Here is a 15,248-nt window from a genome sequence, read left to right on the forward strand (position 1 = left end):
TACAGTAATCAAAAGGCTTACAACACTCGCATTTTATCGGCCAATGGTCCGGGCCCATGCTCCGCTTACGAGCACTGCCTCCCATACCCACGGAGTCATTCGTGGGAATTAAACTGGGGCTCACCGAGTCGCGACCTCACTGCCAGTGAATGTGTCCTCGCGGATGCTCTTCCCAACTCCCCGCCCCAATCACCCTTCCCCAAAACTGAAAAACCGCACTAGGCATCTCCCCGAAGCTTGACACTGGCGATTGGGAGCGCCTATACACGTACCAACCCGGCGATATACAACTGTAATTCTTGACTGCTTCAGCTGGCGTTTCTGTCACAGGTCTCGGACCTCGCCACAGCGAACCACGACATCTGCTGTGATTTCAGCCTTTTGCCTTTGCGTCCTAGTCATGCAAAAACTCGTCCAATGCCCTTGCGCGTATGCCCGTGTTAGTAGCCGCAGGGTGCGTCCTCTTGTTTCAATATCGTCAAGCCATTGCATTCCTGCACCGCGGACTGCTGCGCGGCACAGCAATGGGCTTTGAGCCCGGTTGTCTCGCGGCTGAATGAGCTTAGCCGCTGTGGATGTCATCTTCCCGCGCCACATAGCGAACTTGGGTGGGGGTATGACTTCATAATACTTGTGGGCGTGGTGTTGGTCTAGTAGAGCATGCAAGGGCCGTGGTGTTGCTCCTGTTCGCTTCGAGCTCTGCTGCGTTGATGCCATATCTCTAGCTGTGAATGCAGGTGATGATCCGCAGGATGCATGCTAATTATATCACTGACCCTAGGGCTATCTCTGGGTGATTTGAAATTGAGATGTCACTGTACGTACGCCTACACCCCCCAAATGCATCGGACATTGAAATCGCTATCCAAAGATGTGAAAAATGTCAATCTTTGTCTTCTTCTGCGAATCTCTCTGATGATCACTCCTCCATGACTCGACGGAAAAGGAGCAAAGGAAAGCTGCATATATTTGATTTTCTATTTGGGACAGACGAATCAGCATACAATGCAGTCATTATCTTGATTATTGCTCATCCATCCTTTACAACGTTCCTCTCACATATGCTTTTCACGCCACGATTTTTGGTGTCTAAAGTGTGCCCTTGTGAATAGCCCCAAACACCGAAGAAAACTGTACAAGCTCACCCATATGACTAATTGAAGACCTCCAGACACTCGTCCAAAACCCACATCTCATAGCGATGGCTGCATGAATAGCTCCTCGACTATATGTCTTTACCAAAGAGATACGATATTCGACTTAGCAACCTACCTCCCCAGTCCACCCTACCGCAAGACCTGTAACTCGATTCCTACACCTCTTACATTGCTAGGGCGTCCGCTCAACTTTCGGTGCCCTGACTTTAGATAAAACCAAAAAAAAAATCGTAGTTTCTTTTTATATATGCTTCTAAAAAATACTTCAAATACTCTGAGAAGCTCTGCATTGGGTAGCGGGAACTATGCCAATAGCTCCTCGCAGATGTCATCATCAAAAACGCATTACAGACGAGCCTAATAACTGGTCCTTCCCCGTCGTCATACCTCCTTTCAGTATGCCATACATATCCAAGCAATTAGGAGCCTTAGTTTCCCCTCCAAAGATCTTTCGCTATCCATCTTACTCTTATTATGCGGATGTCAGTTGACTCAAAGTGATACGATATTTCGCTAGTGGACCACTTAAAGCTCCCAATGGTAGCCTCCCTTCGTCCAACATTCCCATAGCATATGAGAAATTTTTCATGCGTTGCAGTCCAATTCTATCCTGTCCTGCCACTTGAAGTGCTCATTCGTAGCCTTGCTGACATGGCGCTAGTAGCGTCTCGTATCACTGCAGCGATCTTAGCGCAAGACAAAATCCGGTCAGCCGGCCAGTCCGTGGAACAAGGGGGAGAGCGAGTTGGGCTTCCATTGGATATCCGTATCTTGCCTGGTGACGATCATGGTGGTCTGCAACGGTGTGGTCGTGGAGAGTGCAAGGATGTGGTGTTGTTGATCTTAAAGGCGTAGCCGGATATCCACACCGGTTCGGTCACCGAGTTGGTCATGTTCGCAACAACTCATTTACTTGTGCAACACCGGGTATCATATTTGTGAATACTCCAGTAACGGCAAAGGCCTGAGACTCACCTCTGGTATGCCACTATCATGTCTGCCAACATTTGGAATTCTTCAGATTTCCTGCGAAATAGAATCTAGATCGATTACGACTTCCCTGTACTGCTCGGTAAGTCGCCATACGAAGAGCACGCCGATCGCCGTGAACCCAACGGGAAGCTACCGATATAGGCACTGCAACAGTGCTTCAAATACCCGTCCCGCAACGGTAGCCTTCCTTCTGGGTAACCTGCTCCGCTGTCCGGGTGACCATGTGGGCTCCTCAATACTGGAAGTTTTTGAAAAGCTGCGTTTCCTAGGCGGCACACCACGCATCAGCTAAAGTTGGGCGTGGCCATGCTACCAATAATCTCGAAGATGGTCATCTAGATAATATTCCACTCGGGCCTATAGATCAGCTGCGCGAATCTCATCCCATAGTGACAGTTGCGGGGTGTCAACTACCGGAAGAAGGGTTCGTTCGTCTATTTAGACAGAAACGCCTTGAATTTCCAAGTCATGGTATTAATCAGGATCGTGAATAGAGCGACATATAGAGTTTCTACGTAAGCTCCGTAAATGCACATCTTCACAAAGATCTGTGCAAAGTTCATATGTGCTGTTGGGCGTGGGTCGATTTGCGGCTAGTTGTGCCCCTTGAAATGGCACCAACTGCCGAATAAACCCTACAGTGTCCTTTATACGTTTAATTTTGAAGTACTTCGGATGCTTAACTAGAATCCGAGATAGATTTTGGACCACGGCGGCCTATGAGTGCGGAGACTATTGATTCAAAAAACATTAGCACACTCAAATCAAAGCGTGCGCCTGTGAATTGCTATTTCTCATATACAGATCCGCTTACTGTCCGCGATATGTGCGGAGATAGGGTGAAAATCTTTCAAGTTCACGTCTTTACAAGCGTTGCCAATTCGACGAGTAAGGTAAACGGTTCCCCATATTGTAACACATCCCTCAAGGCAGCTTGTACTTCCTCGTTCCTATAAATAAGTTCACGGGACTAAAGAGTAGGACCATTACCTTTATCACCTTAAGGGTTCTTTTGAACACTTACCTCGACGTTTTCCCATCCAATTATACCTAGCCAGAGCTGCTGACCTAGGTTGATGCTATATCCAGAAAGGAATTACCTTTCGCCACGAGAGTGAACCTTGATTAGAGATGACAGCCTCTCCCAGTCTTTGTCTCTAGAAGGGTGCTCAGACTTCACAGGAAGCTGTGTAATCTCAGTAAACGAGGCGCTTGCAAATTTGTCGGGGTTGGTATCCGTCACAAAGAACTGTGGCTTCGCAGGCTCCGTAAGGAGAGGCCCAATATGGCCAAGAAAGGTATTGAAGTTTTGAGACAATACAAATGATTCGAAGGCAGACAGCGTTTCCCACTCTAAAACCAGTCAGCTAAGTTCACAAGGGTTGCAGAATGTTGCAGGTCCAACGTAACTGACAAGGCAAAGAACCCCGAAATCATCGTTCAAACCCCCTGATTTCTTTTGAAGATATGGCCAAAACATCCACTTCCAACAGCTAGAGTGTCCTTGAGAAGACTTCGGATGCGGTCGGCCATATGTTTGAAGATTCTGTTTGGATCTGTGAGCCCTGCTTGAGCACAGGGATAATTAACATGGTGGTTGCCATTGCAAGGTGTTGCTTTCTGCATCGAATATATCAAGATTTCGAGAACTATTTAAATTTTACTTTATCACCTCGGGCTAATCTGTCACCGATTTATTTCGATTCGAAGATTCGGACCTTTAGCTGTTCCTTAGCTTCGGCGGGCTTTAATATCTTTCTAGTCTTTCAAGGTTAACATCTTCTCATTTAGAAAGGGGCAAAGAGGAAAATATTCTAACCTATTAGAGGTATAGCACGATATAGCTAGTCCAATAGCGGATAGTGCAACCTTCATTTTCAGACCGTCTTTCTTGCAGTTAGTTTCGGAGTTCTCTGCAGCCTCAACTTAGCTAACCGACCAACCCGGCATTTCATTCTTAAGTCCGTTGATTAGTTCTAGTGTAAGGAGAAACTAGTATTAAAAGGAAATACTTCTCTTAAATCGTCGCTAAATTTTGTATAAAGCAAAGTTCACACGCACAATGAGCTGATTCCGGCTAACAGCAGCTCAGCAGCCTCAAAATGTCTCAGAAGCTCAACAACCCCTCTCTTTATCACCAAAAGTTATATCAATGGCGAATGACTCAGCTCAAGGACTAATAACACTTTAAACCTCACCAACCCCTCTACTGGGGAAATTGCCTCATTTCCAGATATGGATGCCACAGACGTCGCTTTCGCTTTCGCCTCAGCATCCGCCGCAACAGCGCTCAAAGGATGGAATGCAATTACCCCAAAAGCACGCGGGAAAATACTGCGGAAGTGGGCTGATTCAATGCTTGATAACGTTGGTTGCGCTTGAGAATGGCAAGCCCTTCTCCGAAGCAAATGCACCATACCTTGAGTTTTACTCTGGGGAAGCAGGGCGTGCTTACGGTGATGTTATCCCTAGTGCGAACCCTGCCAATCGGTGCTTTGCTATTAGGCAACCTACCGGGGTCGTAACATGTTTACAAAATTGGCTGCTGCGGTAATTTCTTAGCCATAACCATCTTTGGGCATTGAGAGACGTTGGCAAGGTTGGGACACGCGTAAGGATTGGCTTCCTCGGACATTCTGAAGACTCGGTCGGCCGAAAAGTCCGAACTTCTCAATTTAACGACTACTTTTAGAAAATATACCGACTCTCCAACTTTACATGTTATTAAGCTGCTTCTGTTTGTTTTACAATTGAACGTCCATCGTCTCCATGAACTCCAAAGCTTCCTATACGCTGACGAAAAATAAGTGTGGCATTTTCTTGGTGCAACATGGATACGAACCAATCAATGCCATGCGTTCCAAAGGCCTTATCTTGTGAGTCTTGTTACAAGAGAAAAGTCAAGTGTGACAAGGTCCCCGGCCATTGCTCGAACTGTGCAAAGGCTGGGATTCGATGTACAGTTCGAAATCGCAAGAAGAACGCAAAAAAGGAGGACGCCAGGCTCCTCTCACGACTATCGATGCTCGAAGAGCTTGTTCAAGACTTACGCAATAGGGAAGCAAGAGATAACAATACTATGAATTCACTTCAAAATGGCAAAGGAGTATATCCTGGAAGCCTTACCTTAAATGACGAGACGGGAAGGTCGATTTTGGAGAAAGGAAGGAGCCGATATGTGGACCTTGGACAAGCTTGTTTGATGAGGTATGCCACATTTAGACGCATTAAAAAATGGGTTCTCTAGAAGCAGACTGAAAACATATTCAATAGGTGACATCTCTTAAAGAGCTCATCTACGATGAGCCAGATGGAGAATACGTATCAAGTTCGCCTTCCTCAAACCAGAACCCGGGCGGAAATTCGGTCAGCAGAATATCATTTGATGTTCAATTACCCATCAACAATCTCCACGACTTTCATCCGCCCAATCAAGCGAGAACCCTTCTTTGGAACATCTTTGCACAGAACGTCGATCCCATAGTAAAAATACTTCACTTGCCTTCCGTAAAGGACAATATTTCCACAGCATACGACAGTTTGGACAGCTTAGGAAAACCAATCGAATCACTCATATTTGTAGTATTTTTTGCCGCTGTGACGTGTATGACACCAAATGACAGTCGGGAGATTCTATGAAGATAAAAACGAGCTGCTGGTCAGATACAGATTTGCCGCTGAGCAGGCTCTTGAAAGAGCAGGTCTCCTAACTACGCAAGAAGTGGTGGCGCATTTGTTATATTCTTGGTAAGTTTGTCATCTCGATCTCTTAGATATTCCTGTTAAATTCTTCCATTAGTCGTGCATCCAGCAAGGAGACACACGCCTTGTCTGGATGCTTACCGGAAATGCTGTACGCATTGCGCAAGCCTTTGGGATCCATCGCGACGGATCCTTTTTCTCACTGTCCCCCCCCGAAACGGAAATGCGGCGCCGCCTGTGGTGGCAAATCTGTCTGCTTGATATGCAGGTGTCAGATGTTCACAGCTCGCTCCCTACAATCGTACCAAATAGTTTCGACACCAAATTTCCTCTTAACGTTAACGACTCTGATATTAGTGAAGAGGACACCGAGGTGCAATCACCAGGAATAGGGTTTTCAGAGATGGTTTACTCCTTGATCAGATTTGAGATCCTCAAAGTTGTGAAACCCTTAATATACCTGCCATCATATTCCAGTAATAACCTTGCTGGAATGGAAAATCGGAAGATCGATGAGTTGGAAGTACAAATTGAAAGATGTGCACAACACGTGGAGTCCAAATACCTCAAGCATTTAGATGTATCTAAGCCGTTTCACTGGATGACCTTAGCTAGAGCTCGTTTAATACTAGCAAAGGTATGACTTACTGTCGACCTGAACCAGGTTGTCTTGCCACCCGACTCAGTTACCTACCCCTCGACTCAGTCACCTACCCCTGCTTGACTCGTTCACCTACTCCCTATTACGTACCCCTCCTGTTGGTCCCGCACCGACATCATGTATATATAGTCTCTTGTCTTTCATAGATCAATCAATACACGAGTTCTACAGATCGACACTTACGCTTCACCAACCCCTCCATGGCCACTAAGGAAATTCGGCCTTGAAACAGTCAGCAAAAGATCATCTGTTTATCACCAGCATAGAGATCATTGAATACTCGCACCAGCTGCAGACCAAAACAGCTGTGAGAAGATAGAGCTGGACTTTTTGCTCTTATATTCGATGGCACGCTGTTATATATCTACTCTTTGAACTTTGTATGAGGACAAAAGGCCATATAGTGGAATGAGCGTGGAATAATATCGATGCAATTTTTGGGGAGGGAGAGGATATCATTACGGATGCCAGGAATGCGCCTTGTGGCATTCCATGCGGAAATTGATAAGGGCAAAGACCAAACGGCTTACCGATCGGCTGAGGATGTGCAATAAAGGTCCCCGTAGAATGGAAGACAATTCATCGATCCCAGGCGAAAGCCAGTGCAATACTGCGGCTGAGGAATCGATAACCAACGACCGCTTGGGTGGCCAAAACTCGGAGTTGGCCAATCTCATCATTGAGTCTGACTTGGGTTCTTCCAAAGCGACGCAACACTCGTCCGTGATGAGAGCTAGTCCTATCATAGGGGTGGGTGAAAGAATAGACTATGGCGTCGGGACATTGGCCAAGGGAATGCGACTATATAGCCAGTAACTTCGAATAGTGACACCAGCATAGATTATCCCTCACTAGGTAGCCAGAGCTTCTCAAATCTGCAAAGTCCAAGAGGAAACAGTGCATGGGGAAACTGGGAGGGATTAGTCCGAAGTATTGAAATGGAGTCAAGTCTCCAGGGGGATATTGATGGAGCAGGCGCAACGAGTAACTGGCCGTGGCATCTCTAAAAACTCAATACAGGTCGTATTATACATGTTCTAATTGATACATCCTAAACGCAAATTTTACGTCCTCGTTGCTATACACGAAGCTGTAAAATGGTTCAACAATGTGAACAATATGTTGCAAATGATGCAACAGTAGAAAATACCATATTTCTTCCCAGGTTAGACAGAACTGCCAACACAGGTCCCGATACAGAACCGAGTACGACATACCTCATATCCAGGGAGTAAGCCATTTCCCCAACGCCGAATTAACAACTAAGTTTACTTCCGCCCCTTTAGATTTTTCAGGCTTTTAGGGTCTTACAAACCTTCGCCCTCTTCATTGACAGAAATAGCGCATCATCCACAGTATCCACGTTTGACAGCGCTGACTCGTCGTCAACCCTTCGTTTTTTCGACCCGAGTGATAGTTTCAGCAACAGTTTGGGAGTAGACACGCCCGACTCTAATGTCGCCGGAGTATCCACAGCTGAACCGACTAAGCTTGGAGGTTCAAGGCTCGGGCTTCGCGCCTCTGTCTCCTCGGCGGTGAGATCGACCACGTCTGAATTTTCTATTCTCTGCATCTCTTCCTCATAAACCTGTCTGCTTGCCTCCGTCGCGTCAACCCATTCTGCGTGTTGCTCTTTATAAGTTTTTTCCATACCCTCAAACCATTCCTTAGCCGCAGGGTCTTCGTTACACCACTCCCCACAAGGCGGACAACGGATAAAGAACGCCTGTTTGTTTGCTCCCTCACCCAACATCTCGTATTCGGGTATGGTTTCTCCCACAAGCACTGTCTTATCCCACTCGAGGCAATCCTCACAGTAACCTCTCGCGCACCATCTACAGCGAAAAAGCATGCCACCTGAATCGGAGGTCTTCTTTCCGCAGTCGGCGCATTCATGTTGTGGACAGTAGAAACCGCGCCAACCTTTGAGTCGGGCTTGGAATTCTGGAGATAGACACGCCTTATGATATGACCGTGGGCAGCCAGTGCAGAGAACCAGCTCTCCACCATCATAACAGGTGTGACAGTGTTCCTCATGGCTGATTTCGGCTTTCTTCTCTCGTATGGGCTCTGCGAGACGAGGATCTTTGCCTGCCATCGTGGGCACGGCTTCCCAGTCTGCGCAGTTGAGAGATTCCTTGTTGATGGCGAACCCATCGATCATGACGGTCGTGTTCTTGCCCTTGCGTCTGTCTTCTCGAGTAATCTCGTTAGGGAGGATATTGGCTTTGCCTTCAGCCTCAAGTGTGCGCTGATATCTCTTCCCGTCAAAAATGGCGCATTCGACCCGTTCCATTACGGAAAGCCATTTCTCCTCGTCGACGTCCGTGCTTGTAGCGGATTCGGCCCCAATATGCGGGTCAGAGGGCTTGTCACGACATTTCTCCAGCATTGTCTTAAGGTCCCAGGAGAGCATTTCAGTGACATCGATTTCAGGATGTGATAGTGTTTGCGCACCTCGTCGGACAAGTGATTTGAGTTGGGATGTGTCAAGTTGCGGCATGTCGTCTGTGGTGCTTTGAGCACCATTCTTCCGCTTGCTGGTTTTGGTTTCTTGAGATTCACTGTGGATATTGCNCATGGATTCGGTAATCTTTGCTGAAAGATAAAGCTTCTTTCGTATACGGCCCATCATCTGCTCCTCTACCGTGCCTTGCGTACAGAGCTTATAGACCGTAACAGGCTGGGCTTGCCCAATGCGGTGAGCTCGAGCTTCTGCTTGAAGGGTGATCTGAGGATTCCAATCCTCATCCATGAAGATGACTTCGGTGGCAGAAGCGAGGTTGATGCCAAGACCACCAGCTCGAGTAGAAAGCAGCATCACCTTATACTCAGACGTGGGGTCGTTGAACATGCGTATGCCCAGATTCCGCCGTGCTCTCCCAGTTTGACCGTCAAATCGAAGATATCTGAATGACTCTCCATGGCCGCCCATCAAAGTGAGTAAATCCTCGCAGCAATCAAGGGTTCTGGTGAAACCAGAGAAAATTAGAGTTTTCTTGCCCCTTACTAAAATCGACTCCTTGAGCAGTTTTTCCAGCACGATAAACTTCCCAGAAGCACGAATAATGTGCTCACCAAGATGATATGGTTCAGGCGCCGCGTTAGGGAGGAGATACGGATGACTACAACATTTGCGAAGCTGCATGATCAGGTTCATTAGTCTTTGCCAGGCTCCCTTAGTTGATGAGTCTTTGTGTTCTTGCTCAAGCGCTTGAAGCATGATCTCGCGAGTCTCTTGCCACTCATCAGGCCTCTCATCTGCACGCTTTTCCAGCTCTTCCACCTGCGCCAAGCGCTCATCTTCCTGAGCATCCTTCATTAAAGCATCTTTCTCTTTATTCTTAACATCCGAGAAGAGGTCGTTAAGCATTCCGTCGCCCATACGAGTCAGAAGGCGAGTGTACCAGAAGCGCTGCATCGGAGTGAGAGGGACGTAAAGTAGGATCTCTTCCTTCGGAGGAAGGCCAAGATTCACTTCGGGACTGTTTTTCATGCGACGGAGCATGATGAGCTCCAACAATCGGCGTGCGTCATCCATGACTGTTGTGCTGACTTTGCCACGATTCAAGTCGAAAGATGATTTGAACAGCTCAGCACTATTCTCAGTGAAGACTTCCGGATATAACCAATGAAGAAGTGCCCACATCTCGTGAAGGTTGTTTTGCAGTGGCGTGCCAGTGAGAATCAGCCGATACTCAGCTTTCAGACTTTGAAGAGCGGTAGAAACCTGAGTCACATTATTCTTGACTTTGTGGCCTTCGTCAAGCACTACATATCGCCAGACGAATGACTTTTTAAACCAGCTTTGTTCGGCAACGAACTGTTCGTAGCTGGTGACTACAATCTTGTAGCTTTCCTTAGTCTGTTCACTACCCGCAAGCTTGGAGACTTTCTTGCCTGACTTCCGATCTGCTTTCCGTCTCTTAGATTGAGTGGTCTTGTTGCCGTACCAATCTTCCTCTCCTGTGGCAACCTTTTTGAGGCGATTTCGTTCGTTGAGCGTACCATGGAAACGAAGAACTTTCAATCCGGGAACCCACTTGCGGGCTTCGCTCACCCAAGATCCAAGAACAGCGAGAGGACAAACTACAAGATATGGTCGATTCTCTTCGGATGAGGCTGACAAAGCTCGATCTCGTTCCTCTAGATACTGAAAAAGTGACAGAGTTTGGAGAGTCTTGCCCAGACCCATTTCGTCTCCTAGCATTCCTGACATTCCATTATTGTGGAGATGAACAAGAAATGAAAGCCCACTTAGTTGATAAGGCTTCATCGTAGCGGTAATACTAGATAATACTTAGCTTCAACTTTTGAGTCATAAGAGCAAACCTACTTTTTCGGTTGTTCTTCTATTTGAGTGTACTCGACGATTGAAGCTTTAGAATTGCGTCGGCTGGAAGCAAGTTTTGCAACATAGTTGTGCTCAGGTAGGAGGGGAAGGAAGTAATCCTTATTTGCAACCAGAAAGTTGTCCTTCCTCGCCATTGTTTGAGTGGCAATCTCATCCCTGAGTCGAGTTCGCGAGGTTTCGATCTTCGGCTTGACGGCTTTAGTTAGATTCTTGCTTTCCACCACATGTGCATCTGATGTCAGAATCGTTTTGGCCTGCCGAGCACTGACTCTGCGTCCTCCTTCAGATGTTTGACGTCGAGATGTATCCTGCTTCAGACTCTTCACGGCTGTTCGCTGAGAAGTCACCGCGCGGGACCGCAATAAGCGCCCGGATGAAGGTGCAATTGCTGGCTGCTGTGGCTCACCCTCACTAGTTGTGTCCTCCATTGGTGTTAGTCGTAACTTCTCGGGGGTTTCGTAGGCGGAAGAGACACTAGGGGATGACGATGCATCAGAACTATCGGAGATATTGTATGATATTCGACGGGTTTGTCTCAATTCGCGGTTTTGAGAGTCTTTTCTCTTTGCCATAGACAACTTTCGTTCTCGTGAAACTGAGGAAGGAGAGTTTGTTGAACCAAATTGCTGGAGCAGGTCTTGTACTGTCCCTCGGTGTCGCTTCGTCGGCGTGATTGGGAGAGGCGAACCCAATTTCACTCTGCGTGAATCCATCATGGTTGTTACTCTATGTCGTGAGGCAGAGGTTCATCAGATAGACAGCAACCGTTCCGAAGTTTCGGTGGAGGTTTGTGAGGGGGAGGGCACGGAGTGACGGGAGTTGAAGTGAAGACTGAAATTTTTTAGAATACCACCTGACAAGAACAGGATTGCAGGCGATTTCGCGTTTGTTTAGCAGAGTGAATGACCTAATAGCAAAGTGAATAAGATATGCTCCTTTAGGAATTAAAGTGTGGGTGAGATGTAGTGAGCTGACAATGCATTAACAAGTAGAAACGAGACGAAAAATGTATCCAAGAGGTATGCTGGCAAGGATTGACTACGGTCAGAGAACTATCACAGGTCCAACTTGACCCTCAGCATCGAAACGGTGGAGAAAGGGAATATCCCTTGGTTGAGAAGCGCTTTCACGTACTTTCGCGTTCGTGGAATCTTGGCGCTCGGATCTAAAATATCACCGATCGACGTCCTTTCTTCATGGCTGAGGGTTGAATACTGTAACTGAGTTGCAGGCGACTGACATTGTCCAATAACCACGCACACCAGCACCCTCCTCCTGGGCATCTACCGGTCCGGAAGCTGCCTCACGACCATGCCAACACCATGACGCGTTTCTACCCTGTGTTTGTTCGGCGATCTGATGCAAAACTCGATGTGCAGACGAGCAAGGGCAAGCAGAAGAATGCCCCCACGGCCGCCCAGCTCGATCGCACTCCTGATGCGAAGGGAGTCTGCGACTACTACCGAGAGATAGCCCCAGATGAAGTCAAGCATATGGATTGGAGGAGGAAACTCGCTGGCATGCTCTTGAGAGAAATTGGTGGTGCAGAGTATGCAGGTATGTTGAAACCTATGCCCTCCAACTTCCCCACTCACGTCTGTTAGATCGAGCCTCAAATAGCATCCTACACGAGTTCCCTGAAAATTACCGTCTTTATGAGCACATAAAGTCGAGAGGAACTGAAGGCGATGGGACCACAGTCCGCAAGCCAAACAAAAACCATTCCGGAGGTGGCCATGACCGCCAGGACGCATACCTTTATGGCCATCCACTTGGTCCCAAAAAGCGCTTCAGGAGTCCTGCGGACTACTTCCCACACCTCTTATGGCTTACAACAGACCAGGCTGGTGACCCAAATAACTGCACATGCAAGCTGTGCTGTCCAGAGGAGCTAGAGGGAGACAAAGCAGCTGCAGTCAAGGAACCTAAAGCAGCCACTCCTACAGCGACAATCAAGAAGGAGGAGACACCATCCAATTCTCCTGGAATAGGCCGCCACCCTATTGTTGAGATAATCCGTCGTCCTCCCCCGAAGCCAACCCAGAATCCACCTGCCCAGAAACCACCGGCGCAAACCCAAATAGTTCAGAGTCAACCCTCCCAAAATCAAACCTCGAAACCTGCAACCCCGGTACCTACTCCAATACCTACTCCTATACCCACTCCGGCACATCAGCCCAGCATACCTCGGACAATTACTCCCTCCCCTCTCCCACAGCCTCGCTCCATAGACCAACAAGTCGATGCTCAATACAACAAATTCATCTTCCGTTCCGGCGAATTAATATGGTTCGATCGAGGCTCTGCATGGGGTCTAGGAGTCATTACTCGCCGTTACATTCAGAAAGACCCCTCCCAGCACGATATGCGCGGCTATATAATTCAACCGCTATCTCATCCCTTCGGCCACCCACCAGCCGTCACGATAACCAAGGAAACCATGCTCCGGCCCTGGCTCGCCTGGTCCGCCCCGCCCTGCACGCACAGCTACCTGCAAACGCGCCCAGCGTCCTACGAGCTCGTCGACTGGCAAGGTCTCTGCGCGCACAAATACGGCAGTGACGGCGACCTAGAAGTCGACGGCTCAATCCTAGCCGCCAAATCCATCGACGCGAGCTACACGCTCTTCGACCTGGTGAAAACCACGCTCGCACCCACCGGCCACGAGGAACGGCACTGGAACGGGGCCTTCCTAGGCGGCGAGAAGATCTGGGCTGGCGAGCCCGTCCGCCTGCGGCTCGGCAGCGGCAACGACGTCATGGTAGTGACGGACATCCTGGACCGCAAGCCGCCCACCACGGGGCCCGGCGGCGGCATGCCCGGCGGCTCGCGCTACGGCGCCTTCCTCGTCGGCGACATTTACACCTTTTGCAGCCTGGACGTGCCGAACCCGGCGGCGCCGCCGACCGCGCCGTCGGACCGCGCGCTGCCGCTACGCATGCGCGAGGACCTGCGCTGGCGCAACAGCGTCACGCTGCCGACGATCCGCGCGCTCGGCTACTGGAAGCTGATATCCGTCCAGGCGCGCCTCGACATCGCCGAGATCAAGGGCCGCTGGTACGAGTCCAGCATCCTGTTCCCGATCCTGCAGGACCCGGCGACCTTCAAGCAGGCGCTCAGCCGCGGCGACATCAGCGACGCCGGCACCTGGATGAACGCCCGCGGCGACAGCTCCGGTGCCGCCAACGTCGCTGGCAACCGCAAGTCTGAGCGCGTCGAGGCGCTCGGTCGTGCCGTCCCGCTTGGCACGCGCATCTTCGATGGCATCGAGCCCCCCCCGCCCCCGCAGCAGGTCATGGGTGTGGGCGTTGGCGTCGGCATGGGCCAGGATGCGGTGCTGGGTGCGGACGGGGGACTCATGCAGGAGGGTGTGCTGGACGATTATTTGAACTTAGACGATATGGATGCTGGGCCTGTGCCAGGGTTTGGAACAACATACGGGAGCCAGGAGGGCGGGCATGGGTTTTTCGGATAAGTGATGAGCGGGTAGACGTAAAGAAGGCCAAACGTGGGAATCTGCAAGAGCGGGTTTTGATTCGGCGTCGCTGCGTACTTACCTAGCTGCATGGACGGAGTTCTATTTTCGGAGGCAGATATGATGGGACGGATTGATCTCTGGCGTTACCGGAGGTGTAGCATGTGTAGCATAGCTCTGGAGTACTTCTGCGTCTTACTACTAGCAAATTTAGGCTCGAAGTCTAAGAAATATACCCCTGCCGACTGAAGCTAATATAGTTATATACAGAGTTGCCGTCTCGGAAACTATAAAGTGATGAATTACGAAAATTTGCAAAATTAGTCTTTGGTGGGGATAGACAGGAGCACCTTCAAGCATTGGGGCTTGATGAAGAGAAATAGGAGGAAGGTCGAAAAGGAATGGCTTCGAGAAGCATAATTTTCCACTTTAGCATTATGGGATCTCTGTAGGACAAGGTTTGAATGGAATTATAAAAACAAGATGTGTCAACCTCGCTATCGGCAAAGGATTTAATGATTTGTGTTCTAGACATCGCCTGCTGCTTTGACAGGATAGCTAACAATAATTTAAACTGGGTTTACCCTACCACCATGAGAAGGTGCCAGAAGACAGATTGGAGTTTCGGCAGAGGTTCTAGAATGTTGATCGAAGTTGTTCATGCAATAGGATCAAGAAAAGAGACGTATGTAGAGCGAACCCACTCTATACAATATCTTGAAAATGAGGAAGTGAAAAGGACTACAGAGTGACTTATACCCTCGGGTCGTTTCTCATAATCTGCAAGTATCCATTTGAAAAACCGAAATTCGGATTCGCTACTTACCACTCACTCGATTAATGCGGCATCGTGCGCGACTAAGTGCTCAAGAATGTGAACCTTGCTTTGTTAAAAGGATAGAATCC

At 48.7% G+C, this 15,248-nt stretch overlaps 6 protein-coding genes across 6 annotated transcripts; 5 read left to right on the plus strand and 1 right to left on the minus strand.

Annotated features, from left to right (window-relative positions):
- Positions 1–384: 384 nt before the first annotated feature.
- K441DRAFT_152527 (uncharacterized protein) lies at positions 385–1,404 on the plus strand. Its single transcript, XM_067640203.1, has 2 exons — positions 385–1,104; positions 1,172–1,404. Exons 1-2 carry the CDS (start codon positions 810–812, stop codon positions 1,369–1,371), a joined length of 495 nt encoding a protein of 164 aa, XP_067502484.1. The 5' UTR covers positions 385–809; the 3' UTR covers positions 1,372–1,404.
- Positions 1,405–4,235: 2,831 nt separating this feature from the next.
- Positions 4,236–4,842, plus strand: K441DRAFT_152553 (uncharacterized protein). Its single transcript, XM_067640205.1, has one exon. It carries the CDS (start codon positions 4,390–4,392, stop codon positions 4,702–4,704), a length of 315 nt encoding a protein of 104 aa, XP_067502485.1. The 5' UTR covers positions 4,236–4,389; the 3' UTR covers positions 4,705–4,842.
- A 138-nt stretch (positions 4,843–4,980) lies between these two features.
- Positions 4,981–5,789, plus strand: K441DRAFT_678524 (uncharacterized protein; the record flags this gene model as incomplete). Its single annotated transcript, XM_067651166.1, has 3 exons — positions 4,981–5,026; positions 5,114–5,256; positions 5,424–5,789. 3 exons carry the CDS (start codon positions 4,981–4,983, stop codon positions 5,787–5,789), a joined length of 555 nt encoding a protein of 184 aa, XP_067502486.1.
- On the plus strand, positions 5,681–6,604 carry K441DRAFT_152550 (uncharacterized protein). The gene is made up of 2 exons (XM_067640204.1): positions 5,681–5,897; positions 5,950–6,604. The coding sequence occupies exon 2, from the start codon at positions 5,986–5,988 to the stop codon at positions 6,493–6,495; it is 510 nt and encodes a 169-aa protein (XP_067502487.1). The 5' UTR covers positions 5,681–5,897; positions 5,950–5,985; the 3' UTR covers positions 6,496–6,604.
- A 1,200-nt stretch (positions 6,605–7,804) lies between these two features.
- K441DRAFT_678525 (uncharacterized protein) lies at positions 7,805–11,583 on the minus strand (the record flags this gene model as incomplete). Its single annotated transcript, XM_067651167.1, has 2 exons — positions 7,805–10,802; positions 10,850–11,583. The coding sequence occupies 2 exons, from the start codon at positions 11,581–11,583 to the stop codon at positions 7,805–7,807; spliced, it is 3,732 nt and encodes a 1,243-aa protein (XP_067502488.1).
- A 606-nt stretch (positions 11,584–12,189) lies between these two features.
- K441DRAFT_688022 (uncharacterized protein) lies at positions 12,190–14,342 on the plus strand (the record flags this gene model as incomplete). Its single annotated transcript, XM_067652147.1, has 2 exons — positions 12,190–12,424; positions 12,472–14,342. The coding sequence occupies 2 exons, from the start codon at positions 12,190–12,192 to the stop codon at positions 14,340–14,342; spliced, it is 2,106 nt and encodes a 701-aa protein (XP_067502489.1).
- Between the last annotated feature and the right edge of the window lie 906 nt (positions 14,343–15,248).

The sequence above is a fragment of the Cenococcum geophilum genome (assembly GCF_001692895.1).
Source record: "Cenococcum geophilum 1.58 unplaced genomic scaffold K441scaffold_29, whole genome shotgun sequence".
Lineage (NCBI taxonomy): Eukaryota > Fungi > Ascomycota > Dothideomycetes > Gloniales > Gloniaceae > Cenococcum > Cenococcum geophilum.